The following is a 27132-nucleotide window of genomic DNA, read 5'->3' as shown; positions in this document are numbered from 1 at the left end:
ATCGATTTGTTTATATTTACATATACGCAGCGAATTTTTAGCTTTGCAAAATTAATGTCGTTACAAGCATTTAGCGCCTTTCGAATTGAGGGTGTTGAACAAATATAAGCTGTATCCCGCAGGTGCCAACTGAATTGAATGGCGCAACGCAGTACAAAAAACCACATCTATAAAAGCTTACCCTGCTGGCAGTGGTAATTGTTGAGTCATCAGCGTCCAAATTATTGACACTAGCCACAAAGCAGCAGAAGAAGCCTTGGTGGCAAGGGCGACCGTTAGACTGTATACGTAGATTGCGTGCGCGGAGCGCAACCAATAAAGCTACAGGTGAGAGGCAATTGCGTAAGTTGCATCTGCGGGTGAAACTCCAACCCAAACCAAACCTCCAAACCATCCCCCAATACTAGCTAACTTTTATAAACGCGTTACGCGTCGCTGACTAGGTGTGTCTAAATAATAGAGGAAACTATGTATACTAATATTTTGTGTGTCTTTAAATTTCAGCGCACGCATCACAAGCTGAATTCGACTTCAAATGGAGGACTACAAATTCCTATTCAAAATTGTGCTCGTCGGCAATGCAGGCGTTGGAAAGACATGCCTGGTGCGACGGTTTACTCAGGGTCTTTTTCCGCCCGGCCAGGGTGCTACAATTGGCGTAGATTTTATGATTAAAACCGTTGAGGTCGAGGGTGAAAAGATCAAGCTACAAATTTGGGATACGGCCGGACAGGAGCGTTTTCGTTCCATCACACAAAGTTACTACAGATCGGCGCACGCGCTGATACTTGTCTATGACATTAGCTGCCAGCCCACATTTGACTGTTTGCCGGACTGGCTGAGAGAGATACAAGAATATGCAAACTCAAAGGTGCTAAAAATACTGGTGGGCAACAAGACAGATCGCGACGATCGCGAAATTCCCACTCAAATAGGCGAGGAGTTTGCCAAACAACATGACATGTACTTCCTGGAAACATCCGCCAAAGAGGCGGAAAACGTTGAGCGTCTGTTCTATGAAATCGCCGCCGAACTTATCGGTCAAGCTCGTAGCAAGGACGGCAACAGTGCGGCTGCTGCGGCTGCACAGCGCCAGGCCGATGGCGGGGGTTCCATTGGACTGGGTAGCTTGAGTGCCAAGGCGGCGCAGAGCAACTGCTGCGGAGGCCTAAACAGCTCTGGAACCGGCAACAACTCTAGTCAAGGCGGCTGAGCAGGGACGACAGCAAAGACAGGCGGCAGCTATCAGCTAGAAATCAACTCAATGACTATGGATGCTAAATATTTGTGTTAAACTCCTTTGGATGTGTAGTTTTAGTAAGCCTGATTTTCTTTTTTAGTATTATATATTATTTGTTATAATCGATCTGGGTCTGAGTCTGGATCGTATGCATCACAGTTTGTGCTTTAATTTAATGTCTATTGATAATATCAACAATGCAATGCACATTTTGTTTTTATTTATCTAGAGTATTACTGGTGTATTTACAATATTTTTTATATGTTTATGCAAATGCGTATTTGTTACACTCTTTTTTATCAATAATTTAAGTGTATGCAATTCAAATGATTTTGTATAGTGTATAAGACGATTTTATGACATTCCAAATATTAACGTAGTTCTATATGAAATAAATACCGAAAACGTCAAAAGGAATAAGCCTATTTGTAATTAAATAAACCATAATACAGTTTTAATTGTGCATTTTCATTATGAATAACAAAAGAGTGGATGGGAAGATACAGGGAATGTGTATAAAACATGAAATAAACAACACACTGTGTAATCTTTGAATATATAATTGTTTCTCATTTATTAAATATTTATATTTTTTTAATTGGTACATTTGTCGTTCGCTGACTTTTCTCTAGGAGAAAAATGCATGCTTAGTTTAAGCTCTCTCTTTTGTATAAACTAACATACAATTTGTATATGTGTATATTCGACATTCAACTCTAAAAATATAAAGGTATATATATATATATATATATATATATAGATATGTATGTGCATGTATTGGCTTTATATGGTAAATTTACTTGCATAATGTCATGTCGGAACAAAAAGGCAAAGTTATACAGGATAATCAAAAAAAAAAAAAAGATAATATAATTATAATAATAATAGTATAATTATTTGTAAAACTGTAGCTGCAGTTTCCAGGTTAGTTTTCAGCTTGCATTAGAGTCTGTTAGCAGGCCACAAATAAACACATACACAATAAATTATATACATTTATGCATAAATAAAATACATAATACATGTAAATGCTAAAAATTAGTATAATAATTTCATTTAATACAAAATTTATGAATAATTAAACCATTTTAAAAAGTAAACAACAATTTGGGTCGGCCCTTCACAAAATTGTACATTCCTGACAGCCTGGCACTTTCGTTTTCTGTATATGGTATATTTATATTTAAATACATAAATATTTATATGATTTGATAAATGGTAGACGGTGTTGTCAGAGCTGGCGTGAGATTCGTGTTTGTGATCAGGATGGCCGCGTGGCCGAGTGCTCTTACTGCAGCATCAGAGCGTTCAGATTGCGCTGCAGTATCGTATCCTTCACCGAATTAAACACAACATTGATGTTGCGTGTGTCTATGGCAGTGGTAAAATGATGATAGATCCTGCTGGTGCTGCTGCTACGGCGCACACTCATAAACATTTGCAGCATAAAGTTCTGGACATCCAGAAGCGAATGCGGATTGCCATTAAACTGTGGATAGTACCAGCGTATATCAGTCTCTGGATTGCGTACTTTTTGCTCAAGCAAATCAGTTTTGTTTAGAAACAATATTATTGAAATGCCTTTGAACGTGTTGTTGTTCACGATCGTATCGAAAATATTCTTGGATTCTTCCAAACGATTGGTTTTCCTAAAAAAAAAAGCAAAGTACACATGAAACATCCCACTCTGAATTGTTTATCTCATTTCAGAACTCACCTGTCTTCGGCAAGCACCTGATCGAATTCCGAACTGGACACTAGGAATATAATAGAAGTGACAGAGGTATCAAAGCATCTCGTCCACTTTTGACGTTGTGTGCGCTGACCGCCCACATCGACAAACACAAATGGAATGTTCTGCAATAAAAATGCAGTTGTTAATACAAAATCGATGAGACAAGAACATTCTCTTTGCAGCTTACCTGTACTTTGACACAAAACTCGTAAACACCTTTGGTTGCTTTGCGACAGTGCAGTATATCTTTGTGGGTGGGCACATAATCCGGTTTCGCTAGCCGCTCGATTTCGTCTAGAAAATAGCTGACCGAATCGCTCTGCGAGGTATAAAGTTAACAAGAACAATGTTTGTTTTCTGTGTCAATAAACGTTTGATTAACTGGGGGTATAATCATTAACAATGAATGCACATATTGTTTAAATAATCGAAAGAATTCAATGTGCACATATATATACTGTAATGCTTTTTATACATATTTCTATCAATTCACAGCATAGCTGACCGAGTTATTGTTTACACGGGGAAAAGCTTAAAGATGTAATTTATTTTCATTTCATCCCACATTTAAATGAACTTTGTTCAAAGTTACCAAAGTTTGTTATTATTGTTATTAGTTAGCTTTGGAGAAATGAAAGAAAATCTGTGTAACCAAAAATATCCAAGCCCACACTATTTACGGGAAGTAGATAAAAGCTTTCAAAATTCTGTTTCAATATTAAATGGTAACTCGGCTGTTAATGCTCTGATCCAGAGTGTATATCCTCTTCCTGTCTGCTACAGACATTTGCACGACTTCATACCACCCTTTCTTACCCATTTCTAGTGGGTTCATTGCTAATGAAACTAAACTAACTATGGGTTTATTGGGCCGCTTACAATTTGGAACTCGCGTCGTCGTTCGTAGGCGCGCCTTATGCCACGATCCTGCCATAGGCGCCTTATGAGCGGCGCATATTCTACGAATCTAGCTGCCTCTATTGCATTGCATTCCATTGATTTGGCGTCGTGGGCATCCTGTTCGCGTCCATCATTGCCCCAAGATATGTCCAGCTTTTCGCGCGCATCGAGAAGGACTTGCATACCTGCATAAGAAATGGATTCATTTAAAATTGATGCAAAACAAACAAGAATTGTGCCAGGTCATACCTCTTATAACATTTTGGTATATCACATGTTGGTACTCGCACAGTAGCTCAGGTTCAAAGTTGACGCCGTGTATGATGCGCATCTGTTTGAGGAAGGTGGATTTGCCTGACTCGCCAGCGCCCAGGAGCAGCAGCTTTACCTAGATATGTTTGAGTCACGGTTAGTCAATTGATTTAACTGATTGCTTACTCTAATACAAAGGTACGTGCGAAATTGAAACCTTGACCGATAAAAATACACGCACAAGCAACAAGAGTCAGCAGCGGCAGCACAAAGAAGTTGTTAATTGAATGCCTTTTGTGTGAATAAGACTTTTTGTAATGATTGCTTAAATGATGCAACAATAAAAACCCAGAGCCAAGCCCAACAACAACAACAACAACAACAGCAACAACGAAAAGTGAAAATTCGTCTGGCGTTTCATTTGTTTGCCTGGGCGGCCTATGCGGGCGACACAACCGGATGAATGGTGTATGTGTGTGTGTGTATTTGTGCGTGTGGGTCCGGTCCAAGCAAATTAATACTAATTACTTAATTAAACGGAATGTAGCAGCGTTATAGTACGAAAAAAGTGGCTTACCTGCCGCCGAAACGTGTGCTTCTCTTTCTCCAAAAACCGATCAATCTCTTTGGATTTGTAGCGTTGCTCGAGCTCTTCGGGCGTGCTGCGCAGCCGCACCAGATAGGTGAGAAAGTTGCCGCAGCAACGCATACAGGCGAATCGTGATGTTTGCAGTCGGCTGCCCTGGCGTCGCAGCCTTTCCGCTCCATCCGATAACAGTCCGCCGGGGCCAGCAGATGTCCCGCTTCTTCCGCTAACCGTCTGCTGGTGCTCCTCCATAAGGTGCGTCAGCGTCCCGGTGCGTGTATCGTTGTTGCTGTTGTTGTTGCTGCTGCTTGTAATGCCGCCGCCGACGCCGCCGCTGCTGCTGTTATGTGTTAACGTGGTCAACGTTATTCTGGACATGGTTGCGACTGCTGCGACGACAGCCAACGCCTGACGTGCGCACTTTCTACACAGGCACACACACACACACGCTCACGCACTAACACACACACACACAGCACGCACACAGTCGCGCGCGCTGTACGTTTCAGTTGTTGATATTATTGTTGGTGTGTTTGTTGATTGCCTCGCGCTTGTATGTTAGTGTTATTGTTTTTGTTGCACGCACTCTAAAATTAGCCTGGTCGCGGGGTTTATTGTTTTGGTCGATGTTTGGACGTCGTAGTTGCAGCCAAATCATATCTTGACCACAACATCAGCGCCGCGCTCTTCCTCTGTGTCTTTCTCTCCGCGGGCATTGCACACACACACTTCTGCGTTCCGCTGGCACTACAACATCTGGTATTCGCGTCGATGACAAAGTGATAAGTTTCTTTATTACGCGTCGCCTTCTTTTTCTCGTATTGGCAAATTTTGTAAATAAATTCGCATTTTCACTCCCAAAAGACTGAATAGGGTTGTATTCCCGATATCACACCATCGATATTCGTAATGCTTATCGATATCTATGACGATAGTTTGCATGCGATGTGACAAGTCTTGAGCAACCCTGTTACTATCGTGCAGCTGTTTATTGTATTTTGCTTAGTCGCGGTGAAGTTGTCGTTTAATTCTCTTCAATCCAAGGTGAAAATTATATTTTAACTATGATTATTAATACCAGCAAAGCATCTTTGCTGTGTGCCTCACGTCTACCAGGCGGCATTCAGTACCTGAAAAAGTACACAGGTAAGCTCCCTCAAACATTTATATTCTTAGAGGTCAACGAGTTTAAATTGATTAAAATTGCTTTGCGGGGCAAGTTCACTGTGGCGATTGGTCTGCAGATAATAGGCAAACATACGCGAAAGTAGATTTAATTCAATTAACTCGCAATGTATATACAAGGCTCGGTTGGATTTTGTACCCTGGCCAAACTGCGCAATACTTTTGCATATTGTGTATTATATACGTATGTATTAATAATATGCTTTCTTTCATCTAGCTATCCAACCCTTTCACACAAGTGCAAAGGCGTTGAACTGCGCGGCACCAGCCCCCGCGCTGCCGCTGCCAAATAATGTAGACGCCGCGGAGACAACACGCTTTTCGCCTCAACGCTCAAGGGATATTTCGGACAATATCATAGTCATGTCCCATGCACCCATCTCCATGATTGATATAACCACTGATAACAGCTTGAGTGTGTCGCAGGAAGCTTCGTTTGTGCAGGATCCACATATTCAATCGTATGATTGCTTTGGAGCCGTTAGCCTAAATGGTGTCATGCAGAGCAACGTGCCGACTCCGTTTGGCGGCATGCACAAGTTCTCGCACCTGAACATGCCCGGGGGACAGTGGTCTCAGGAGTACAAGTTCACTTCGCAGAATTTGCACAGCTCGCATTATCGGGCACTGCGCGACAGCACACGGGCTGATTGGGTGACCTACGATCAGAATGCCACGGTCGCCGGCAACAGCCAAGGTGAGAAAAGGCATCTGCTGACTTATGCTGGCACTTGTTGCACTTGGTAATCGAACCAAACCTGTTGCATGTCGGGCGCATGCGCTCTAGCTAACACGCATACGCATGTCATATCATATGCATTGCTCGAATTCCGTAGGCTTCCGGCGATGCTACAGCACACAAGCAAAACCATCACCGGAGCCACCCTTGGTGCCACCAGCACCACCCGAACCGGCAAAGTCAACTGTAGACGCCGAGCTGCAGACAGAGAAGTTGACCAAGAAGGAGCAATTGAAAAGAGCCTTTAAGGAGTACGGCGCAACCATTGTGGCATTTCACGTGGGTATCTCGTTGCTATCCCTGGGTGGCTTCTACGTGCTCGTCTCCAGGTAGGACAACTAATCGAATGCGCTCATCCACACGTAACCGCTCACAGCACAAATATCCAAAGCATCTCACCATTATTGTTAGCTTGCCCAACTAATTAGATGCCCATATTTTCTTCTAATTTTCCAGCGGAATAAATATGATGCCGGTTCTAGAATTCCTTGGAATTGAGTCCTCTGTAATAGCGGAAAAAATAGCTGTGGGCAGCACCTTTGTGACGGCGTACGCTGTTCACAAAGTGTTCGCTCCACTTCGGATAAGCATCACGCTGGGCGCCACACCATTCATAGTGCGCTTTTTGCGCTCCAAGGGATTCTTGAAAGCAAAAACCAAAAGCACTTAGTGCCAAAACAAAAAGCATATCTATATTATATATCACTATAATCGCATATAACACACAGAAACTTATAGTTTTAAAGCTTAGCTGTGCTTCGAAAGTTATTTGGACTATAATCAAATATAAATTTTACAACGTGTTCTATATAAAATGTATCATTATTCATATTTTCGCATCTACACATGTAATACAAATATTAAATACTCTTGCAGGTAATGTTCATTTGTACGACTACAAATTTTGTTTAAGTTATAGCAATGTATGTAAATTCTTGTCAATTTTCTGATAACCAGGAAAAACAGTTATCTTTAGAATCTCGGCCATATATATTGTTTATTAACGGGCATATAACTTTAATTCTAGCCATTGCCTTTCACATGAGAAATTAAATGTAATTTACATAAATATGTAATTTAAAAAAATAAGAGTGCTCTAGACGGCACTGTCCCAATTGGAGAACTGTCCCTGAGCCCAGCGTCGAGCCGCCGCATGCACAATACGGCATCGAATACCAAGACCAAAAACAATATAATATTTCTAGTCTGGCTTTTCGCTCTTCAAACGACACGCCAGCCGACTGGCTTTTCGCTCTCAAAATTTTGCACTCCCTTAACCCATCCGATTTTCACGTGGTTTGACTCTTTGTTCATGATTTGGTCTCTAGATCAATTTGGCATCTAAATCTGGCAACATTATTCTTGTTTTAAGGTTTGGTCCGATTTGCTTCAAACTGATATTCAAAGCATTACAAAAGAATTTTGACAACATTGGCTTACCGATCGGTTTCAATCTCATTTTCAAAGATCTTTGAGAGAATTTATTTTACCACAGGCAAGGCCGGGGTATACTTGCAAGTCTTTAATAAAAACGATTCGGTGTTTTTTTTTTATATTTCAGTTGGTTTTACTGATTTTTTTGAGTTTTTTTTTCTTTAGCATATTTATAGAAAAAATATTTTCATTTCTTAAGTTTTCATTGCTAGACATTTCTCATTTGTTATTTGCTTAGGCTATGAATTGATTTTAAGTAAACAATAATTGTAATAATTATACAATGTAATAATTAAGACTTAACAGTTAGACAAAAAAGCTAATGGAAGAAACAAATTAACAATTTCCAAAATTTCCAATGCCATTTGACGTCCTCCAACATATAATCCGTTCACTCCATCAACTCCTCTGATAGATTCCCCCATCCTACCGCAATTCTTTTACTTTCTATTTTCTACTACTCTTCTCTTCTCTTTGTACGCATTTAAAGCCTAACAACTAATTGTAATTGTACGTGGTGTGTAAAAGCCGGCCTAGTAGCCATCGACGGCTTCCTCGTCGAGTTGGGCTTCCAGCTTCTCCTCCTCTTTGGCTTTGCGGCGCTGTATCCAAGGCATAAAGGCCCATAAGGCCGAGCCGGCGAGCAGTGTCAGGCCGAGCGCGTGGAAGAGCGGATTATAGTCCTGGACCGCCTCGGTCCAGTAATTGCACAGCGGTGGTCCCACCAACTGTAGAATACCGTTGACAAACAGGCTGATGCCGTAGGACGAAGTCAGGCGTTCCGTTCCCAGCATATCGGCCATGATGACAGCTGTGATGCCCACATAAATGCCCGATGCGAGTCCAAAGAGCGCACACCAGAAGCACACGCCACCGTAGCTGTAGGCGAACGGCAGCAGCGCCAGCGAAATGCCCGAAACCGACAAGCCGCCCACAAAGTACCACGTCTTGGGTATGAAGCCCATGTCGGAGAGCGCTGAGCCGCCAATACGGCCGATCAGATCCGTTGTTGACACCACCGACAGCAGATACGCAGATAGCGACTTGTCAAATTGTCTAGCCAGGCCAAAGGCCGGCAGAAGGATGATGAAATTTGTGTAGCTGATGGCGTTCGTCGAGTTCGAGATGAGTATGACCAAATACATTGGATCCTTTAGCAGACTTAGGTCAAAAAATTTGCTGCGCTGACTCTGCTGCGTTTTGCCTTCCGTCTCATTAGTAGCGCCGGCATCCTGGGGTGTCGACTCGCCTGTGACAGCACCGCTGCCAGCGGAACGCAGCGATAAATGCGATGAGAACTCCTTGGGCTGAAAGGACAGCGTACTGCCATGATATGGCGTGCTGATATACAGAAAGCTGCTAGTGGACGGCGATCGCTTGGACAGACGATTACGCGAACTGTTCCTCATGGCCAGCTTGTTCGAACTGGAACGGCCCTCGGGCACGGCGTACAGAGATGACTGCGAGTTCAGTTGGCCGGGCGTGAATGTCTGATTGCGTTGCGGCAGTCGCACTGGCGTGCTGATCTTTCTGGCCCGTGGCTGAAATTCATCACCGGGCTTGGCATAGCTCTGGACCACAGCGGCCGAAGCGCTGCGCACAAACTGCTGCTTGTCGTCGTCATCGTCCGGCAGATAGAGCGGCGATGGCGGTGAGTTGTAGGGCAACAGCTGCTTTTCGGCCATCGGCTCCTGATTGCGCGCCGTCGTCTCGTCCACATTCTCGAATTTCATCACAATGCCAATGTCTTCCTCTTCGGGTATATCGTCCAGCGCCTGACGAGCGCGCGGCACACGCACCATATGCTGCTCCACAGGCTCATAGAACAGGGCACCGACCAATACGTTCAGCGTGACGCCACCCATGATCAAACAGGAGCCGCGATAGCCATAAGTCTCCAGCAGCCAACGCAGCACGGGCGGCAATATAATTGATCCAATAGCACTGCCCGAGATGCAGAGACCGTTGGCCAGGCCGCGCAGCTTAACGAAATACGATGTGACAATGTACACAGTGGGCGGAAAGGAGAGGCCAGCGCCGATGCCCACGAGGACGCCATAGCTGGAATGGCGAGTGTGATAAAAACAATTATGGAATGAACTCTATCTGAACTTTACCTGATGTACAAATAGCCGACGGATGATGCCCAATAGGAAAGTATCATGCCCAGAGATGCGGAGAGCGCACCAATCATAGTCACCGTGCGGTAGGAATACTTGACTGAGAGAATACTCGAAATAGGACCTGGAAAAGCACAGAGACGTATTAAACAATCGGAAGATTGACAAACACATGAACTCCACACTTACCTAGTGAACTGTAAAGGAAGTAGCATAATGCCGGTATCCAGGAGGCCTGCGTTTGTGATGTTTCGAACGCCTGCAAGAACTCGATGAAGAGTACACCGAAACTCTTAATGGTGCCGGGTATGAGTATGTTCGTCAGGCAGGCGCCAAAGAGAACTAACCAACCCCAGCCTCCATCGGGCGGCACCAGGTCATATTCGCCGCTGTCATCCTTCTTGCTCAGCAGGCTAACTGAGGTTCACAAAAACATGGAATGAGAGAAAATATTGCGACAAGTGAGAAATGATATTTAGACAGAAAAAAGGTGGACCCACGCTTCTTCCACACTAGCTCCACACTTTCCTAATTTACTCTGTTGTTTATGCTTCGATCTTTTTGAAAATTTAAGAACATTAATAGAGCATTTAATTTATTTTCTTTATCTATATATACTACATATTTATACAAATGGTCTAGACTAACAGCCAAATCGATGGAAATAGCTAGATCGTCATAATGCTTCGATCTTCCAAATCTTTTTACCCTTTTTCAATAGTCTCAGGGTATAGAAAAACTTAAAATGAAGTGCAACTATTATGTTTTCGTAAATGCAAGTGATATTTATGTTGCACAAGTGAGGGAATTAACTAAATAATCGAATGAACTTATTCCTCGATCTCGAGCTCTGAGATCGACGCTTTTATATAGCTCAACGGACATGGTTTGAACCGGCTACCGATTAAACATATATTTAAGCGATATAAAGTTTTATATGCCTTGGCCTTCTATATATATAAGTCACAGCTTTTTATAAGGTAGCTTTTTTCCGATTTACTGAAGAGTACAAAATAAAATTCAGATTAGGTAAGGTATTTCTTTAGGTCTTTCGAATGAGTACGAAAATTGTTTCTCCTTTACCTTTCCCCTTTGAGGTTTTAATCAGGGTCCCAATGTTTAAATACCTCACAAATTGGTTTTACGATATGCTCATAAATGAAACAATTAGTTTTTGGGAGTAATACTGGTTTTCTTTCATTGTTGGAAGCATAGTCACGCCCTTAATAGCAGAGTTGGGCTAAGATATTACGTTAAACGGAAATGTTTTTCATTCCTGGGAATAATTCTCATCTCTTGACAGTGCTCTCTACTAGGAAGTATCTGACTTGGAAGATGTCTTGCAAGAGATAATCACAAACTACTTTGATTAGTTTACGGAATAAATTGACAGACTATTCTATATATAACGATGTCACTTTTCTATATCCAAAATACAAACGAAAGTGCGTTCTTATACCCTGTACCCATTGAAACGGGTATTTTAGTTTTGTGTAAATGTATATATTATTGAGCAGGACGATCTCGAAAACCACAAGAACAAAAGTTTTGAAATTATAAATATAACATATTTATATATATTTATTTACCACAATCAAAACAAGTTACTCAGTTTTTGTTGTTAAAATTTGATTTTGAGGCTTGGTTTTTTTAAGTACTAAAAAATTAAAATAAAAGACATATTTCACGTTTTGATACCTTCGCCTATTTCCGAAAAAAAGTATAAAGTTCTTTCCCGTTTTTATCTAGATCGGGAGTTAAAAAATCTTTATGCCTACCACATTTGGGGTCTTTTACAATTCTCAAAAAATATACTCAATCTTATTTGAGAAAACCTTTCGTGTCGTACTAAAAATGATTATAAGCCTATTGCAAACATCTTTCAAGTGTCCGGCGTTTTGGGTATTTATATTTAAACCCAAAATCAGGCATATCTTATCTCTAATCGAACACTTTCACACTTTGGCCCGGGACAGGCGGGTTCAGTGCTCCATTTGGTGTCTGGACGCGAATGCCAATGCGAATAGCTGATAGCGACACATTTATATGGCCGAAGCCGGCGAAACGTGCCACAACTACCAAGGAATGGGTCAACGATATATGATACAATGCGTTCGTTATTTGTGTAGCGATTTGGGTTGTCAGAGTCCGGCAAATTATTAACTCAGATACGGACAATCTAAATGGTAACAGTCGATGTGGATCGATCGCGGCGGATGGTTCGTAGTTCCTATCAGACATGAGGCGACCATGGCGCAGACCTGGGTACAGCTTCGTGGGGTTTACCTAATCAAGCACTGGCGTGACTGTACCCCAGAGTTGCACTAAATGCGGCCTATTTGGGCTCAATCTAATATTTATATATGTATGCCTAATGCGTCAGAGATTGCCATATATCATTCTAGAAAAAATAGTATAGAATCCAAGAGGGTCTGAGCAAATAGTTGACAAGTTGTTGACGTGATCGATTGAGGTTATGTGCCCATTAACTTGTTCTCAATCAATCAAAAATTATAAATTCTATTGTCTATTATAACATTTAATAATTGCTTGTTTTTTGGTTTGAATTGCTTTCGTGGATTACTGACCTGTTTTATCACTCTTTTCTTTTGTCGCTCCATTTATCTTATGCTCTTTGTTGTTTGCTTTATTTGCATTTGCATTTTGTGTACTTATTACTTTTTCCTTATGCATGGTCTGTAAGAAGAAGAGTTAGAGTGAGCAGGAAAAATAGTTTTGTTGTTATTGTCTTTGTTCGAGAGCAGGAAAAACGATTTCTGTTATGAATTGAACATTAACTTTTTGTTCTAAATGAAATAGTTACGATTTATAATATTTTTACTGTGTAAGAATATTTATGTTGAATACGATAGCATTTATTGTGTATAGGGAATGCTAAGAATAGAGCGAAAGGCAGGAGATTTACAAAACGAGAACACATATTTAAACATGAAATACACATGAATTAGAGATGGGCGCGTGTCGGTTTTTTTCCACACGATACACGTCTCAAAATCACGTACGTTCGATATTTATATTTATATTTATATTTATATTTATATTTAAATTTAAATTTAAATTTATATTTATATTTATATTTATATTTATATTTATATTTATATTTATATTTATATTTATATTTATATTTATATTTATATTTATATTTATATTTATATTTATATTTATATTTATATTTATATTTATATTTATATTTATATTTATATTTATATTTATATTTATATTTATATTTATATTTATATTTATATTTATATTTATATTTATATTTATATTTATTTATTTTTTATATTTCTTTTTATTTTATTTCTCTTTATCTTTATATTTATTTTCTATTTATCTTTCTATTTCTCTTTATTTTATATTTATATTATATTTCTATTATTTTATTTATATTAATATTCTCTTTATTCTTCTATTCTATTTCTTACTTTCCTATTCCTCTTCATCTTCTCTTTCTTTCTTTCTCTTTCTCTTTATATTTATTTCTCTTTATTTCTCTTTCTTTCTATTTCTCTTTTCTCTTTCTCTTATATTATATTAGATTAATATTAATATTAATATTAATATTAATATATATTAATATTATATATATTAATATTAATATTAATATTAATATTAATATTAATATTTATATTTATATTTATATTTATATTTATATTTATATTTATATTTATATTTATATTTATATTTATATTTATATTTATATTTATATTATATGGCTTATTGTTTATTTTTTTTATCACTTCAAGCAAATTTAATTATCTATCCCAAATTTGATATATTTCACAAGTTTCCGTGTTAACGAAAATGCACGCACACGCATGAAATTGGGTTTAATGTCAAAAAATTCGTGTCACGATAGAAAATTAAACACGCGCCCAACTTTCACACAAAAGCATATGTTATATGATTGATTTCTATATTTGGCACCCAGATTTATTTATATACTAGTTGATATGTATGTATGCATTTGTAGCCTGGCACAAACTTGCGGCTAGCTGAGCCGAGCGTGTTGTTTATAGCATCTAATCTCGGTTTATAGCTCTGCCAAAGTAATTGCACGCTAAATGGCAGAACATGTTCCGTCATTAATATAGTCCAAGCCCAGACGGAATTGGGAATCTGACGCCGGGAACAAAATCCAATTGGACTAGCAAATGGGTCGCAAGTCTACACAATCCGAGGCCCTGCTTTTATTTCATCCCACCCCAACCCTTTGGCAGTAAGAGCAGAGCGTAGAAATTTGGTTCATTTCGTTCATTTCCTCATCGGGCGAATGATTCATCCAATTGCGTCGAGGATCATACAAGAGGCGTATAACATAATTTTTTCCACTTCTGTTATATATGCACATATGTATGTATGCATGTATGTATATATGTATGTATGTATATTTGTAGAAATTTATTTGTGTGTAAATATTTTGTGTTTTTTTTGCGTTGTTATTTGTCGTTAATGATGAGGCTTTTTCAGCTGGGGATCATGACGTCATTGTTGATAGAAATACGATTTCTCGAGAATGAAAAACAAAACAAACAAGGCGAATTTCACAGTTGTGAGCAATTTTTATACGCTGTAGAAATCTAGGATCTCTAGATGGAAGCAGAAAGACAAGAATCTCTCTACTATTAATTGTTTTTCTTTTTCTTTTTGGCATACTATGAGGGTCAAGCGGTTTGCACGATCCCAAGATAACTTCAATTGTGTCATAGTTGTAGGGTCTAGATAATAGTTATCTTATTGCTTATGTATGTATGTATGTATGTATATGAGCAAAACGTTGTTTGTTTATTTTTTGTGAATTTTTATATTATTTAAGTATGTACGTATGTATGTATGTATAATGGAACTTTTGCTTGGAATTGAGAACAACGCAATCAGCGCGTTTATTGCCCCCAAGATTGAAGGTCGTTTCCTGGGCACTTATTAAACAGAATTTGCCTCAAAACAATGTTACAAATTTAAATTCAATTGGCGCTTCAAATTGAAACGTATTGGCAACAATTACGCTCATATGTATGTATGTACATTTGTATATGTATATTCTATGGAAACGAACACGCGGTGTACGTGTGTGTGTGTGTGGACGTGTGGACTGCGTTGTTGTTATGCCAGTTTGTCGATTGTGCTTGCGATGGGAGGCTTCACGCCCAGTGATCACCATGCTGATCATTTATCTGTGCTCAATTTATATGTATTCGATTGTTGTTCTACATAACTGTAGAAAAAACACAACGGCAATTTAACAAACTTACAGTTAATAGCAACAAAAAGTAAAGCTCAACATCGTTTACTATGACCAACTATTGTGACTGAAAACGTAACAGTTAAGCCTGGCTTTGATTTTCGATGATTTTCTGATTCGGCCTTCGGCATTCGATATTTGTTTTGCATTAACAGCTGTTACTTAAATATTTATTAGGTACACACTGCTTTTTACTTGTCCGCCTTGTAATTTGAGCGAATCGGTAACCGGGCATATTCCATGTAGTAATAAATTAAACTTGTGAGACATAAAACAGCTGTGCTGTGGTCTCACATCAAAATCGAGGGCGCACATTTATGAATTATTTAATCAGCCGAGAATAAGAGACAAGTTCGAAACTTTCACATCATGTTTCCAGAAAGTTGACCTTGGGCCAAACAATTGGCAATGAGCAATATTTTTATTATGCTGTATTCCATTGTTTCCGGCATATTGCGTTTCGGTTGAGATGAAGACGGGGGAAAGCGTTACGCTTCAATCACTTGTTGCTAATTGCTGATAAAAAATATCTGTTTGCTAGTATATTGTTGCCCAGCTCACATATGTATATATAAATTGTTTATACATATAATGACGTGTTCATTGACAGCACTTCTGCCACAGAGTCAGTACAGAGAGCATTGCAAACAATTCGGAACGCGTCAAAATAATGAAAAACCAGATAAGCTGACCAGCTGTCTACCCTGCCGATGCACGCAGTACAAGATAACCACATTTATTATGGTGCTGGGATATGTGTACGTAGATACTGTATTTGTCTTCCCGTTACAAATTCCAGGAATGTTCATTAAATGCCGCTTACAGAGGCAACAAGGCGTACGGGGGATTAATAATGTTGAGACAGGTCATTAGTGATAGCTAAGAGTCTAGCTGTGTTTCAGGGTAAGTGCAGGTAGCGCGGTTGCCGGACAAAGACGCAGACATGGCGACGACAATGAGTCGGCATTGCCTTTTGTCTGCATTGTACGTCAAATTAAATTAACAAAAAAAAAAAAAAAAAACAAGTGCGTGGGAGAGAAAAGGAAATGCGCACTGCATGCTGCTTTTATCGATAACAGCGCAGTCAATTAACAAAAAACAGCAACGCCTGTCAAACACAATTATGTTTACATACTGTTGTTGGTCAGTGCAATGGCCCCACCAGACCAGCTGTCCGCATGCAGAACAATAAACAAAGCAGAAACCGAAGAAGAAGAAGTTGAACAAGAACAAAAGATGTGGCTTACTAAAAAGCAGAAATACAGTCAGTGTGCCCTGTGATTGATGATTTAAACTTCTATCTGTCTCACTCACTCACACCACCACCACAGCAAACGTAACGGTTATGTGATCGCTATGTTATCGATAACATTTTATGATTTATTTAATGCGTTATCTCTATGCGTAATTAATACTCAAATTATTACTTCAAATCTTTAAAGAAAGTAATATTTTCAATCTGAACAAAGCAGCGAACAAACAATGCGTATTTGCCGGGCTCCAGATGTTTGCATAAGCAATGCTCGGCCGGCCTGACCGCGCCCCAAGTAAATATTAATCAGCAGTAGCAAATATACATATGTATATGTATTAGAGTATGGCCTACATGTTAATGACTTTTGTACGTGCCAATGCGTCATAGTTGTATTGTTTATTAACAAATAACTGAGATATAGTCTGGGCGGCAATAATGTAAACGTCGTTGTATGTTGCATAGGGCGAAAACAACTCAACGCAATATTAATAAACAGTAAATTCTTGCCGAATTTCGTCTGAATGTCTCCTTTTCGTCTCCTTTTCTGTCTGCTGCGAATGACACTAACAAATTGGGTTGCAAGGCATAGGGTCAGATGGCAACATTGACCTAATTTACTCACTACTCACTTTAAGGCGCACGAAATAAGAGCAAACAAGTATATGTTTGTATTGAGATACGTATTTCTGTACGTGAATACATACACATACATACATATGTAGCACCCGAGCAAACAACAACACCAGCAAAAGAAACAACAAAGGCATAGCGGCCCCTACTAACACACTGACATTTATGCTGTTTATGCCAATGACGACGCGTCGACGTCGACGCCAACGACAACACCAACGCGAACGCTACTGTTGCGCGCGTGTCGGGGCCTGCGTGCTTGAGACATGCAGTAACAGAGTAGTAAGAGCAGCGGCAGAAAAACGGTATGAGTGGTGGCTGGTGGCTGGCTGACATTGACAATAACAACAACAACGACAACAACAACAGCATCATACTATTTTCTTAGCGTTATTAATACGGTATCGGTACCGTTGTTATCACGTCGTTTAACGCCCACAAATTCAAAAATAGTGCAAAGCAAATGCAGCAAAAACAACAGCGCAAATTCAAAGCAAATTACAAAACGAACTCAAAAGCTTTTGTCATACTCTTGTGAGTTTGCTTTTTGTTCTGCTTCTTAATATATATTTGTTGTTGTAGTTCATCGCCCTTGAATCGCTGGCTGCTGCTGCCAAAAGGGGCCGGGGCCTGTGTAAGGGGTTGGGGCTCAGGCAAGGTAATGTTTTTTTTTTATTTGCAGCTGCTGCTGCTGCCTGTCATCGCAGGTTATTGTGCTTGTTGTTCTTTTTGTATATGTGTATGCGTCAGCTGTTCGTCTTTCATTTCAATCTCTGCTTTAACTTACCTTAAATTTAATTGTTTAGCTATATAAATTCGTCCTGAGCAGGCGGGTCACATACAAAAACACACTTGCTCATACACCTTCACATGCACACACACATACACACACACACTAACGCACGTTTTTTGCACGTTTTATAATGAATAAGTTGTTTGTGTTTTTATTGGATTTTGGCTGTTACATGACATCGGGTCAGTTTTGTTGCGATTTTTGAAATTAATTAATTTATGTAAATTAACTACACTATGTACACAATTATAGACGTATTTTGTTTGAAATATATACAAAAACAAAACGCGAAAAACGAAAGGTTCCCGTCGTCGTTCACGCGCACACCACCCACACGACGTGCCACACTCTCGGACGTGGAAAAACAAATGAACGCACGTCCGCTCGCGTTTCTTAGCAGAGCGCAGTTCCGTTAGTGAACGAACTAGTTACCCTGAACCGATGCTAAACAGCAAAATGTTGAACGAAAAGATGCTTGCATTCAATAAGTTAAATAAAAACAAATTTTAAAAAAAATTAGGTGCAACATTTTAAATGTTAAGCAGTCACTCCATCTGTTTTTAATGGAATTGCTATTTATATAAATGGATTTGTTATTTAACATAATTAATACAAAAATCTGTTCGGAATATAATAAATGTATTTTTCGTAGAATACATGAACCACAAAATGTTGATATTCGAATGCAACTATTTCAAAATCGTCAACTTTTAAGTGAATTCATAAATAGAGTTTTTAAATTGTTAGTATAACGAAAAATTCACAATATTTGAAAATAAAATACACTAAGTTTTAAAAAACTTTAAACGCATAACACTGTTAATGTTAAAGTAAATGTTAATGTCAATGTCAAATTAACTGAACTGAAAATCGCTCATCACGATGTTTGGATCAGATGAACTGTGAACCAAACATTTATCGAATATCAATAGGCAACAAGCACATTTTTGGCGCCAACTGGGCTTGGTTTTGTTTTTAGTATTTTATTTGACTGAACATTTATTGATAGTAAAATGACGACGTAAGACCATTACAAATACAATTATTGTTGAATTGCAAGTATGTCACAATTAGTATACTCGTGTCTGTTTCTTGAATGTGCATTAGTAAGTACATATGTATTAGTATCACTTTGATTTTAAACTCAATTCAAACATCGCTTAACCCATGGTTGCCAAATGTTTATTGGTACCGACGGCGCCGGCGGGCGCATCGTTTGCCACACAAGTCGGTATAGCGCTAGACCATTTGCCATTCTTCATGCACTTGAGTACCTTCGAGCCGCGCAGCTCGAGGCCCGCGTCGCAGGTGAAGGTAATGCTCTCGCCGATGGCATAGTAGAACTTGACCGAGGACATGCGTCCGCTGATCGCGGTGCCCGGATACGAACAGGCCTGCACACATTTGGGCAAACCGCCCGACCAGCGTCCGTTATCCTGACAGGCAATTATTGGCTGACCTTGCATCATGTATTCCGGGTTGCAATTGAATTGGACCACGTCGCCGGCACGATATGGTGCCGAGCCCTGGGCGTAACCGTTTTGCGGCGCACCAGGATTATCGCATTGCACTTCGACACATGTTGGAAACGGTGTCGCCCATTCGCCCGTAGGCAAACAGATGGCCTCAGATGGGCCGCGCAATCCGTAACCCGTGGAGCAGGAGAATGCCGCTCGTCCGCCCACCTCACGCGACAGCACGGAAACGCGCGGCGAGCTAACATTGTTCGGCATCAGCGGTATATCGCCGCACTCCACGCTTTCGCAAACCGGCAACAGCGCGCTCCAATTGCCACTGGGTAAACAAAACAGCTCCGATGCGCCAATCAACGAGTTGCCATTCGAACAGGACAACAGCACGCGTGTGCTCAGTTTCGTATCGTTCGTATTGACTATCAAGCCACGCCTTATGGGTATCTCTGGGCAATTGATTTCCTTGACCACCACCTCAACGGCATGCTCATGCCGGGCGGGTGTCATGCAGGAGTAGGTGCCGGAGTCCTCGGCCACCGCATCGAATATGCTCAGACGATATTCCAGCGTTGAATCTCGCCCCTCATCCGCCTCCGTCACCCAGCCCTCGGTATAGTTTCTGGAATAGCGTGATAAATTAAATGACTTTTGGCGCTAATCCAGCTGATACCCACTTGTAGACATGACTGACATTCCACTTGGGATTACCAAAGCGGCGCATCCACAGGCATTCCATGTGCAGCGTGGTGCCCGGATATACGATGAGCTTGCCATCGTTGCTCTGGGCGATGGGTCCGTTCTGATGCCGGAACAGTATGGTGGGCGCCTTCTCCACTGCGGTCGAAGTAAGTTTTATGATCGGCAACAAAAATTTGCTGAAAATAATACATACTCGCATAATCATTTTCCTGATTAAGACCCGAGCACACGGGCTTCGTGTTGGTCCACTCCGAGTGGATGCAGGTCCGGTCGTGGCTGCCTGTCATCGAGAACTTGCCAATGTCTACGCATCTGGAAAATGGATTGCACAGAGTTAGCTGCGTCCAGCTTGGTCAATGGGACGCACCTGGATATAATGGTAGCACCTGGAGGAAACTCCACGACGTCCTCTCTAATTTCCAGATCATTGTAAAAGCTGACCACATTCGCTTCGTTGTTTTTGAATAAACACGTGCCGTTTTCTGTTTAATGGATATTTGAAAATTGTGGAGCTCATGGATCCGAGATTAACCGAACCTACCGCAGTTGTAGGAGCGTCCCACCCACTGCCCGTTGTCGCATATGATGCGCCAGGTCTGACGATCGCCGGCGGCATTGGGTATGCAATTGAAGAATATCTCTGTGCCGCTTTCGTAGGCGCCTTCAATCTCCGCATGGTCGGCGTTTCTGGAGCAGATTGTTGGAAAGTGGTTACTTGAGTCTCGACCGGAGCCGGAGGCATTGCGACTCACTTGTAAACCAGGGCGCCGTCCGTCAAGCTGGGATGGCCGCACATTTTCAGCTCATCTCCGTGATCCTCCGTGTTGTTATCGTGCAGATGTTGCAGCTCGTCCAGCTCGTGCTCGATTTTCGTGTGTGCTGTGGACGTGGGCGTGGCATGCTCCAGCTCCTCCCGAGATTTGCGCAAGCCCGACTCGCAGGGTATACTAGGAGGGGTTAGGACGCCCTTCAGACAAGACATCTCGATGGGATTGGCATTGGTGGACAGTTCACAGCGAACGCTGACCGTGCTGCCATGGCCAATGGTGAGGCCAGCTCGATAACCGCCCTGTGCAGAAATGTGAGTAAGGATTGGGAGGTTGGAAGATTGGCCAACTTGCCTCGTAGATGACGCCGGGTATGTTGGGCAGCGTGCACGGCAGGGAGGTGCATTCGGAGAAGGCGTTGACCGACCAGGAGCCATGGGCGCAACGCAGCTGGGCGGATCCCTGAAAGTCAGCGATGGCATAAGGGCAGCTTGTGGGAAGACCATGAACTAACCTGGATGTTGAATCCCTCCTCGCACTCGAGAGTTATGAACTCATTGGATTGGATCTCCTCGTAGGTGGAGAGCGGCGTCAGGGAGGGCTTATCGCTCAGCTGCTTGGTGTGCGGCTCCACTTTGTAGTACTTGCCATGCTCCACTGCCGGCACCAGGCACGGGGCCGACATGCACTTCGGCGTATCCGGCTTCCAGATGCCGCGGATGCAACGAGCCGTCGCATTCTCGCCCTTGATGTTCAGTTTGAAGCCCGCATTGCACTCCAGATGCAGCATAATGCCTACCGAGCTCCTGCCCGGCGCCTTACCCGGTCGCACCGTGGTTATATTAGCAAACGAATCCCAGTCGAGATCCTCGCAAGGACCACGTAGCCGCTTGCCGCCGGCAGCCTTGCCCACCTCGCCGCCATCACTCGTATCCAGGTCGGCATCGGGCAGCGTGGCGGACGAGGACGCGGACGCCGTGGAGCCGCTGCGCTTGCGGCGACGACGCACGATTTGGGACTTTAGCTGTTCGATTAAAGCGCGTGTCGTATTCCTGGTGTCGGGTGCTGGTGCCTCATTGGAACTGGGCGACGAGCGATGACGCGAGCTCTGATTTATGTTGGGCAAGGTGAGGACACCGCCACGATGCTCGTTCATGTCCCCATAGTCATCGAGGTCGGCTTCGCCATCGGCTGCATTGCGCCACTTGTGGGTGGCCTTGCGCATCATGACCAGCTCCGGATTGTTGTACTGGTTGTACCAGCGTCCGTCCTGGACGTGCATCTGCTTGTATAGGCGATTGTGGCCCAGTATCTTGCGCACATAGCGCAGGTAGCGCTCCTTGATCTTCTGATAGTACTTGGAGTAGGCCACATCAATGTCCGACGGATTGGGATTGGGATGGGCGCTGCGCTTAACCCTGCTTTCACCCGCCGTTCCAGCTGTAAAAAAAATGCTACTGATGGGATTCACATGAAAGCAGCTCCGAACTCCGAACTCACCCGGCCGTGCGAAATCCTTGTGCTCGGCCAATTGGCGTTGGAGCTGACGCTGACGCCGCAGCAGATAGACGGAGCGCAGCTGGCGCAGCTGCACTGAGCGCCGGCGGCGACGATTCCAGCGCAAACGCGGATGCTGGCCAAGTAGACACTGCGGCAGATCCAGTGGACGCCATTTGCCGCCCACACAGGTAGCGCCAGGCGGGCCCACCTGAAAAAATGGTCATGAAACCGAATTAGGAATGGTAAGGAATGAGTTTTGGTTACCTCCAGGACGTAGCCCTTGTCGCAGTCGTACATAATCTGCTTGTTGTTGACAATCTTCTTGACATACGGCCGATAATCGTAGAGTCCCATATTGCCGACGAGCAGCACCTTGCCATTGGGTATGTAACCAGGAAAGGAGCAGAAGACCTCATCGCATTTGGGCGTCTCGCCGGTCCAGTTGCCGAAGGAGCACGTAAGCACATAGTCGTGCGGATCGGTTATGTCCTTGCCCTCGGGACTGACCAGCTTAAAGCCATCCTTGCACTTGAACCTCGCCTTCATGCCGTGCTCCGTCTTGGGAGCCATTACCATGCCATGCTTCGGCGGCTTGGGCATGCTCTTGCAGCGTGCGGGCACACAACGTGGTATGATGCTCCAGGTGCCATTGTTGCAGGTTGGCGGACTCAGTAGCGAGACAGGAAACTCATAGTTCTCATCGCACTTGACCTCCAGCGCGGTGCCGTGCCTGACCTTCTCCACGCCGCCCACAATTTGGGTGGGCGATGGCGTTGTGGTCGTCGTGGGCGTGACTATCGTTGTCCCATTCTCATCGGTTGTTATCTCAATGGGTATGACAAAGCCCTGTGATATGGTGGGCACAACGCAAGGCGCCAGACACTCGGGCAGGGCATTGCGCCAGCGTCCATCGATTTGGCAGACACTCGAGCCCAAGCCGTTGATCAACATTTCCGGCTGGCAGCGAAAGATAATGCTGGCGCCCAGGCCCGTGCCCGCCTCGATATTCTCGATCCAGCCATTATACAACACGCCCGGATGTCCGCAGTTGATCTCTGCAAGAAGCTGGCTAACAGATATCCATATACAAGAGCTGCAAGTACGTACCCTTGCAGCTGGGCACGGTGCCGCTCCACTTGGCGCTGGCTCCGCAGCGGCTGGAGCTCTCGCCCACCAGGGTGTAGCCATAACGGCATTCATAGCTAACCACCGAGTTGTAGGCCAAGGTTGTGTACGTAGCCTTGCCGTTCTTGGGATTCTCCGGCGTAGGACAGACCACAGAAGTGACCACTGCGAAGACAAGGATGAGGGGAAATTAGAAGCGGGGTTGGGGGCTGGCTTAAAAGCTATCACAAATCTCATGGACCGCCAACAAATAAAACAACTCGGGTTTGGTTTCAAGTTATTCTCAAGATTTGTGGTAACTTTTATTTATTCAATTAACATTTTGTGGGCCAACAACAACAACTTTTTTTTGCATAAAATTTGAACAATTCGTTATATTATTGAATGAAGAACGACAATATTAACAATTTTGGCTAGGAGCATCGGAAAAGCTGAGCTCGGAACAAATTGCAAACTATTCGGAAGCTCTAATTGGGCCTGGTTGGGTCGTAGTTAGATTTGCGTTAATGTTATCCGCTTTTTGGGGGTTGATAAATTATAAAGACATAATAAATTATAATATCTACCGGCCGATAAATGGACGCATTATACTCACAGACACAGGTCGGCAGCTCCTTGGGCGTCCAGGAGCCATCCGATTGACAGTAGCGCTCGTGCTTGCCCACCAGCTCGTAGCCCGTGCCGCAGTTGTAGGTTATCTTGCAGCCATAGGTGTAGCACTCGCCGGCGTGCCAGCCATAGGCGGGATCCGGAGGTTGTCCACAGGAACGAGCTGGAAACGGAGGTAAAGTAAAGCAGGTTGAATTTAATTTAATTAACATTAATCGTTGTTATATTTTATGGAAACTGGAAAAACCCGCTTCAGATTTGCACAGATAGCAGAGGCTCGAAATTGGAGAGGATGCAGACTAGACAGGATGGGATTGTCCTAGCTGAAGGATCAGACTCGATTTTATAGTGTAAAAATGATTGCTTTTTTGAGGGAGCTGAACTATTAATGTTATTATATATATAATTTTCTAGTATGTCATTTTTTATTATATATAATTTTGTATTATATATATTTTAATTATATATGTTTTTTTATTTTATATATTTTTTTTTAATATATTTTTTATTATATATATTTTTTTATTATATATATTTTATTAAATATTTATTTTTTTATTTTTTTTTTATATATATTTATTTTTTTATTTAATTTATTGTTTTTTTATATTTATTTTTTTATTTTATTTTTTTTTTATATATATATATTTTTTTATATATATTTTTTTTAATATTTATTTTTATTTATTATATATATTTTTTTTTAATATTTATTTTTATTTATTATATATATTTTTTTATTATATATATTTTTTTTATTATATATTTTTTTTTATTATCTATATTTTTTATTATATATTTTTTTTTATTATATATATTTTTTATTTTATTTTTTTATATTTATTTTTATTATATAATTTAATAATAATAATAATAATAATAATAATAATATAATAATAATAAAAAATCTCTACTGTTAATGCAATCGCATTCTTTTTTGTGTTAAAAATAAATTTAAAATTCGAACTCATTTGGGCAACCAAAACTAATGTGAAAAAAATATGAATAAGAATTGCACTTTTTATATTATTATATTTAAGAATTCCAGATTTGAATGCACTTACGTTCGCACTGTATGTCCGGTCCGTACCAGCTGGCCAGATTGTCAATGGCCAGGCACTTGGCACGTGGAAACCCGTTGGTCACATAGCCCGTATAGCAATGGTATTGAACCGTTGAGTCCAGGTCGAAGGTTTCCTGCTCGGGCAGTGCCGAGTTGCGTGCGTGTTCAATCTGCGGCGGCTTCAGGCAGTAGACTATGGAAAATGCAGGATAACCATAAGGATTTGCTTGTTGGGATAGCTTGGCTGGGCTTACTGTTCTGCTTGCAGGCTGGCTCGGCGCCGGCCCAGTTGCCATCGGCCTGGCAGAGGCGACTCTGCAGGCCCACCACATGGTAGCCATGTGGACAGGAGTAGGAAGCGCGAGCACCGAAATGACGACCGGCAACGGTGACCTGTCCCAGACTGGGTTGGGCTAGCTCTGGACATTCACGATCTACGGCAGGTGATCAAATTATAAGCGAGCAATTGATTTGGCATTAAGATATGATTATTTTGCAGACTCACCCGGCTTGATGCAGGAATTGCCGCAGACGCCATCGCATAGGCATTTCTTTTTCTTGCTCTTGCAATCCTCATCCGACGAGCACTTGCGCAAACATTTCTGGCCTAACAGCGTGGCCTGCTCCTCATCCCGCGGGCACTCCGTGGAGGGTGAATTGCGCGGATTCTTATAGACGCGCCCATCATCATCGGACTCCAACGAATCGTCGCCCTCGTCCCAGTCGTCGTCGTCATCATCCTGTTGCGGTATCTCCGTGGTGGTCTGTCCGCTCACCACGGTTGTCTGGCTGGTGGGCACCGAGATGACTGCAAAAAGCGTAAAATAAACGTTGAATATGGCGTTTGACACACTCCTCCAACAAGTATCTAGATGTCACTGAACCAGCCCCATTATCTGCCCCTTTGTTTTGATTCTCGTTTCTCTTCTCTCTGTTTTGCTCAGCTGCCTCTCCCAAGCAGAGGCTCTGCTGCCCGACTTGTCCTCGACAACATTGACCCATTTAGGTTGACGTAGTCAGTCCGTCAGTTGGTCGGGCTGTCCAGGCAGCATTCGGAGCCTGCGCATTGAGCACCTGCTTATATAACCAGCAGCATATACATTTTTCAGCTTTTCCCGTCAGCTAACTTTTAGCATATAATTTAATTATTTAAAAATCGAATTAAGTATTTGTTGTAATTGTTGCAACAATTTGCTACTGTAACAGATTAGTTTTCACCTTTGTAGACCAGAATCGTGGTCACCAGACATTGCAGCAGCAGACGATTCATTTTGAAAACCGTTTTTTAACTTGTTTCTGTTTTTTTCTTTTCCTAATTGGGTTTTACATCTGTAGAATTTGGTGTGCTATTTTGATAAGTTATAGCAATTTATTGCGAATTTTGAGAGGAGTTTACAAAACTGCAGACTGCACACTTTGGCGAAACAACGCGAAATGCAGCTCAGCTGCTGAAATTTTGGACATTTTGCTCTCGGAGTGCGACGCGAGGCGAGAGCAGCATCCATTTTGACAGGCACAGGATGCGTCCGGCTAAGTTGCGGGTTTGTGTCCATGCTAAACACTCCGAAAGCATCGAATGCCATGTTTATGTTGGATATTAACAAATGTTGCATTCTCTCATTCTAGACATATGAAAATTAAGATCTTAGATAAATTCAAATCTTTTATTTGTGCTCGAGCTTTTCTTTGCAAATAACTCACATTTTCTATCCCGCCAACTTTAACGGTCAGATTCAAACACTTATTTTAGCTACCCTTTTCCAGT

General features: G+C 41.9%; 5 protein-coding genes across 8 annotated transcripts; 2 read left to right on the top strand and 3 right to left on the bottom strand.

The window, feature by feature from the left end:
* Window positions 1-5: 5 nt before the first annotated feature.
* LOC115763381 (ras-related protein Rab-30) lies at window positions 6-1677 on the top strand. The gene is made up of 2 exons (XM_030705919.1): window positions 6-327; window positions 505-1677. The coding sequence occupies exon 2, from the start codon at window positions 536-538 to the stop codon at window positions 1211-1213; it is 678 nt and encodes a 225-aa protein (XP_030561779.1). The 5' UTR covers window positions 6-327; window positions 505-535; the 3' UTR covers window positions 1214-1677.
* A 614-nt stretch (window positions 1678-2291) lies between these two features.
* Window positions 2292-5658, bottom strand: LOC115763610 (guanine nucleotide-binding protein subunit alpha homolog). The gene is made up of 6 exons (XM_030706238.1): window positions 4705-5658; window positions 4125-4263; window positions 3855-4060; window positions 3163-3294; window positions 2958-3097; window positions 2292-2889 (listed from the first exon to the last, which is right to left on the bottom strand). Exons 1-6 carry the CDS (start codon window positions 5089-5091, stop codon window positions 2529-2531), a joined length of 1365 nt encoding a protein of 454 aa, XP_030562098.1. The 5' UTR covers window positions 5092-5658; the 3' UTR covers window positions 2292-2528.
* A 43-nt stretch (window positions 5659-5701) lies between these two features.
* Window positions 5702-7706, top strand: LOC115763612. Of its 2 annotated transcripts, XM_030706239.1 has the most exons (4): window positions 5702-5859; window positions 6116-6595; window positions 6735-6966; window positions 7094-7706. In XM_030706239.1, exons 1-4 carry the CDS (start codon window positions 5778-5780, stop codon window positions 7305-7307), a joined length of 1008 nt encoding a protein of 335 aa, XP_030562099.1. In that variant the 5' UTR covers window positions 5702-5777; the 3' UTR covers window positions 7308-7706. The 2 variants fall into 2 exon arrangements, with proteins under 2 accessions (XP_030562099.1, XP_030562100.1); XM_030706240.1 differs by lacking the exon at window positions 6735-6966 and having other exon boundaries at window positions 7094-7177.
* Window positions 7707-7795: 89 nt separating this feature from the next.
* LOC115763609 (monocarboxylate transporter 13) lies at window positions 7796-18488 on the bottom strand. Its single transcript, XM_030706237.1, has 5 exons — window positions 18127-18488; window positions 12780-12888; window positions 10381-10608; window positions 10189-10315; window positions 7796-10132 (listed from the first exon to the last, which is right to left on the bottom strand). Exons 2-5 carry the CDS (start codon window positions 12883-12885, stop codon window positions 8605-8607), a joined length of 1989 nt encoding a protein of 662 aa, XP_030562097.1. The 5' UTR covers window positions 12886-12888; window positions 18127-18488; the 3' UTR covers window positions 7796-8604.
* Window positions 18489-19095: 607 nt separating this feature from the next.
* On the bottom strand, window positions 19096-26797 carry LOC115763442 (protein lev-9). 3 transcript variants are annotated; one of them, XM_030706008.1, is made up of 16 exons: window positions 26586-26797; window positions 25873-26175; window positions 25622-25801; window positions 25369-25560; window positions 24291-24467; window positions 23678-23860; window positions 22835-23625; window positions 22571-22778; window positions 21585-22510; window positions 21425-21532; window positions 21056-21372; window positions 20845-20990; window positions 20671-20785; window positions 20497-20615; window positions 20279-20438; window positions 19096-20223 (listed from the first exon to the last, which is right to left on the bottom strand). In XM_030706008.1, the coding sequence occupies exons 1-16, from the start codon at window positions 26635-26637 to the stop codon at window positions 19293-19295; spliced, it is 4908 nt and encodes a 1635-aa protein (XP_030561868.1). In that variant the 5' UTR covers window positions 26638-26797; the 3' UTR covers window positions 19096-19292. The 3 variants fall into 3 exon arrangements, with proteins under 3 accessions (XP_030561868.1, XP_030561867.1, XP_030561869.1); XM_030706007.1 differs by having other exon boundaries at window positions 21585-22778; XM_030706009.1 differs by lacking the exons at window positions 19096-20223; window positions 20279-20438; window positions 20497-20615; ... (6 more) ...; window positions 22835-23625; window positions 23678-23860 and adding an exon at window positions 23979-24211.
* Window positions 26798-27132: the final 335 nt, after the last annotated feature.

Source organism: Drosophila novamexicana, unplaced genomic scaffold (genome assembly GCF_003285875.2).
Source record: "Drosophila novamexicana strain 15010-1031.04,08,12 unplaced genomic scaffold, DnovRS2.1 tig00000739-arrow-arrow-pilon, whole genome shotgun sequence".
NCBI lineage: Eukaryota > Metazoa > Arthropoda > Insecta > Diptera > Drosophilidae > Drosophila > Drosophila novamexicana.
This window is presented reverse-complemented; position numbering and strand designations above follow the sequence as displayed.

What these genes read in the sequence shown, in the direction of transcription:
- LOC115763381 (XM_030705919.1), top strand. Translation starts at nt 536, where the DNA reads ATGGAGGACTACAAATTCCTATTCAAAATTGTGCTCGTCGGCAATGCA.
- LOC115763612 (XM_030706239.1), top strand. Translation starts at nt 5,778, where the DNA reads ATGATTATTAATACCAGCAAAGCATCTTTGCTGTGTGCCTCACGTCTA. An exon ending in GTACCTGAAAAAGTACACAG is followed by an intron (nt 5,860 to 6,115) that starts GTAAGCTCCCTC and finishes TCTTTCATCTAG; the next exon opens with CTATCCAACCCTTTCACACA. An exon ending in TTCTACGTGCTCGTCTCCAG is followed by an intron (nt 6,967 to 7,093) that starts GTAGGACAACTA and finishes CTAATTTTCCAG; the next exon opens with CGGAATAAATATGATGCCGG.
- LOC115763442 (XM_030706007.1), bottom strand. Translation starts at nt 26,637, where the DNA reads ATGAATCGTCTGCTGCTGCAATGTCTGGTGACCACGATTCTGGTCTAC. An exon ending in ACAAGGGCTACGTCCTGGAG is followed by an intron (nt 22,779 to 22,834) that starts GTAACCAAAACT and finishes CCATTTTTTCAG; the next exon opens with GTGGGCCCGCCTGGCGCTAC. An exon ending in AGGAGGGATTCAACATCCAG is followed by an intron (nt 21,533 to 21,584) that starts GTTAGTTCATGG and finishes GCTGACTTTCAG; the next exon opens with GGATCCGCCCAGCTGCGTTG.
- LOC115763609 (XM_030706237.1), bottom strand. Translation starts at nt 12,885, where the DNA reads ATGCATAAGGAAAAAGTAATAAGTACACAAAATGCAAATGCAAATAAA. An exon ending in AGAAAAGAGTGATAAAACAG is followed by an intron (nt 10,609 to 12,779) that starts GTCAGTAATCCA and finishes TGTGAACCTCAG; the next exon opens with TTAGCCTGCTGAGCAAGAAG. An exon ending in GTCGGCTATTTGTACATCAG is followed by an intron (nt 10,133 to 10,188) that starts GTAAAGTTCAGA and finishes TCGCCATTCCAG; the next exon opens with CTATGGCGTCCTCGTGGGCA.
- LOC115763610 (XM_030706238.1), bottom strand. Translation starts at nt 5,091, where the DNA reads ATGTCCAGAATAACGTTGACCACGTTAACACATAACAGCAGCAGCGGC. An exon ending in GACGACGCGAGTTCCAAATT is followed by an intron (nt 3,295 to 3,854) that starts GTAAGCGGCCCA and finishes TATACCTCGCAG; the next exon opens with AGCGATTCGGTCAGCTATTT. An exon ending in CAGGTGCTTGCCGAAGACAG is followed by an intron (nt 2,890 to 2,957) that starts GTGAGTTCTGAA and finishes TTTTTTTTTTAG; the next exon opens with GAAAACCAATCGTTTGGAAG.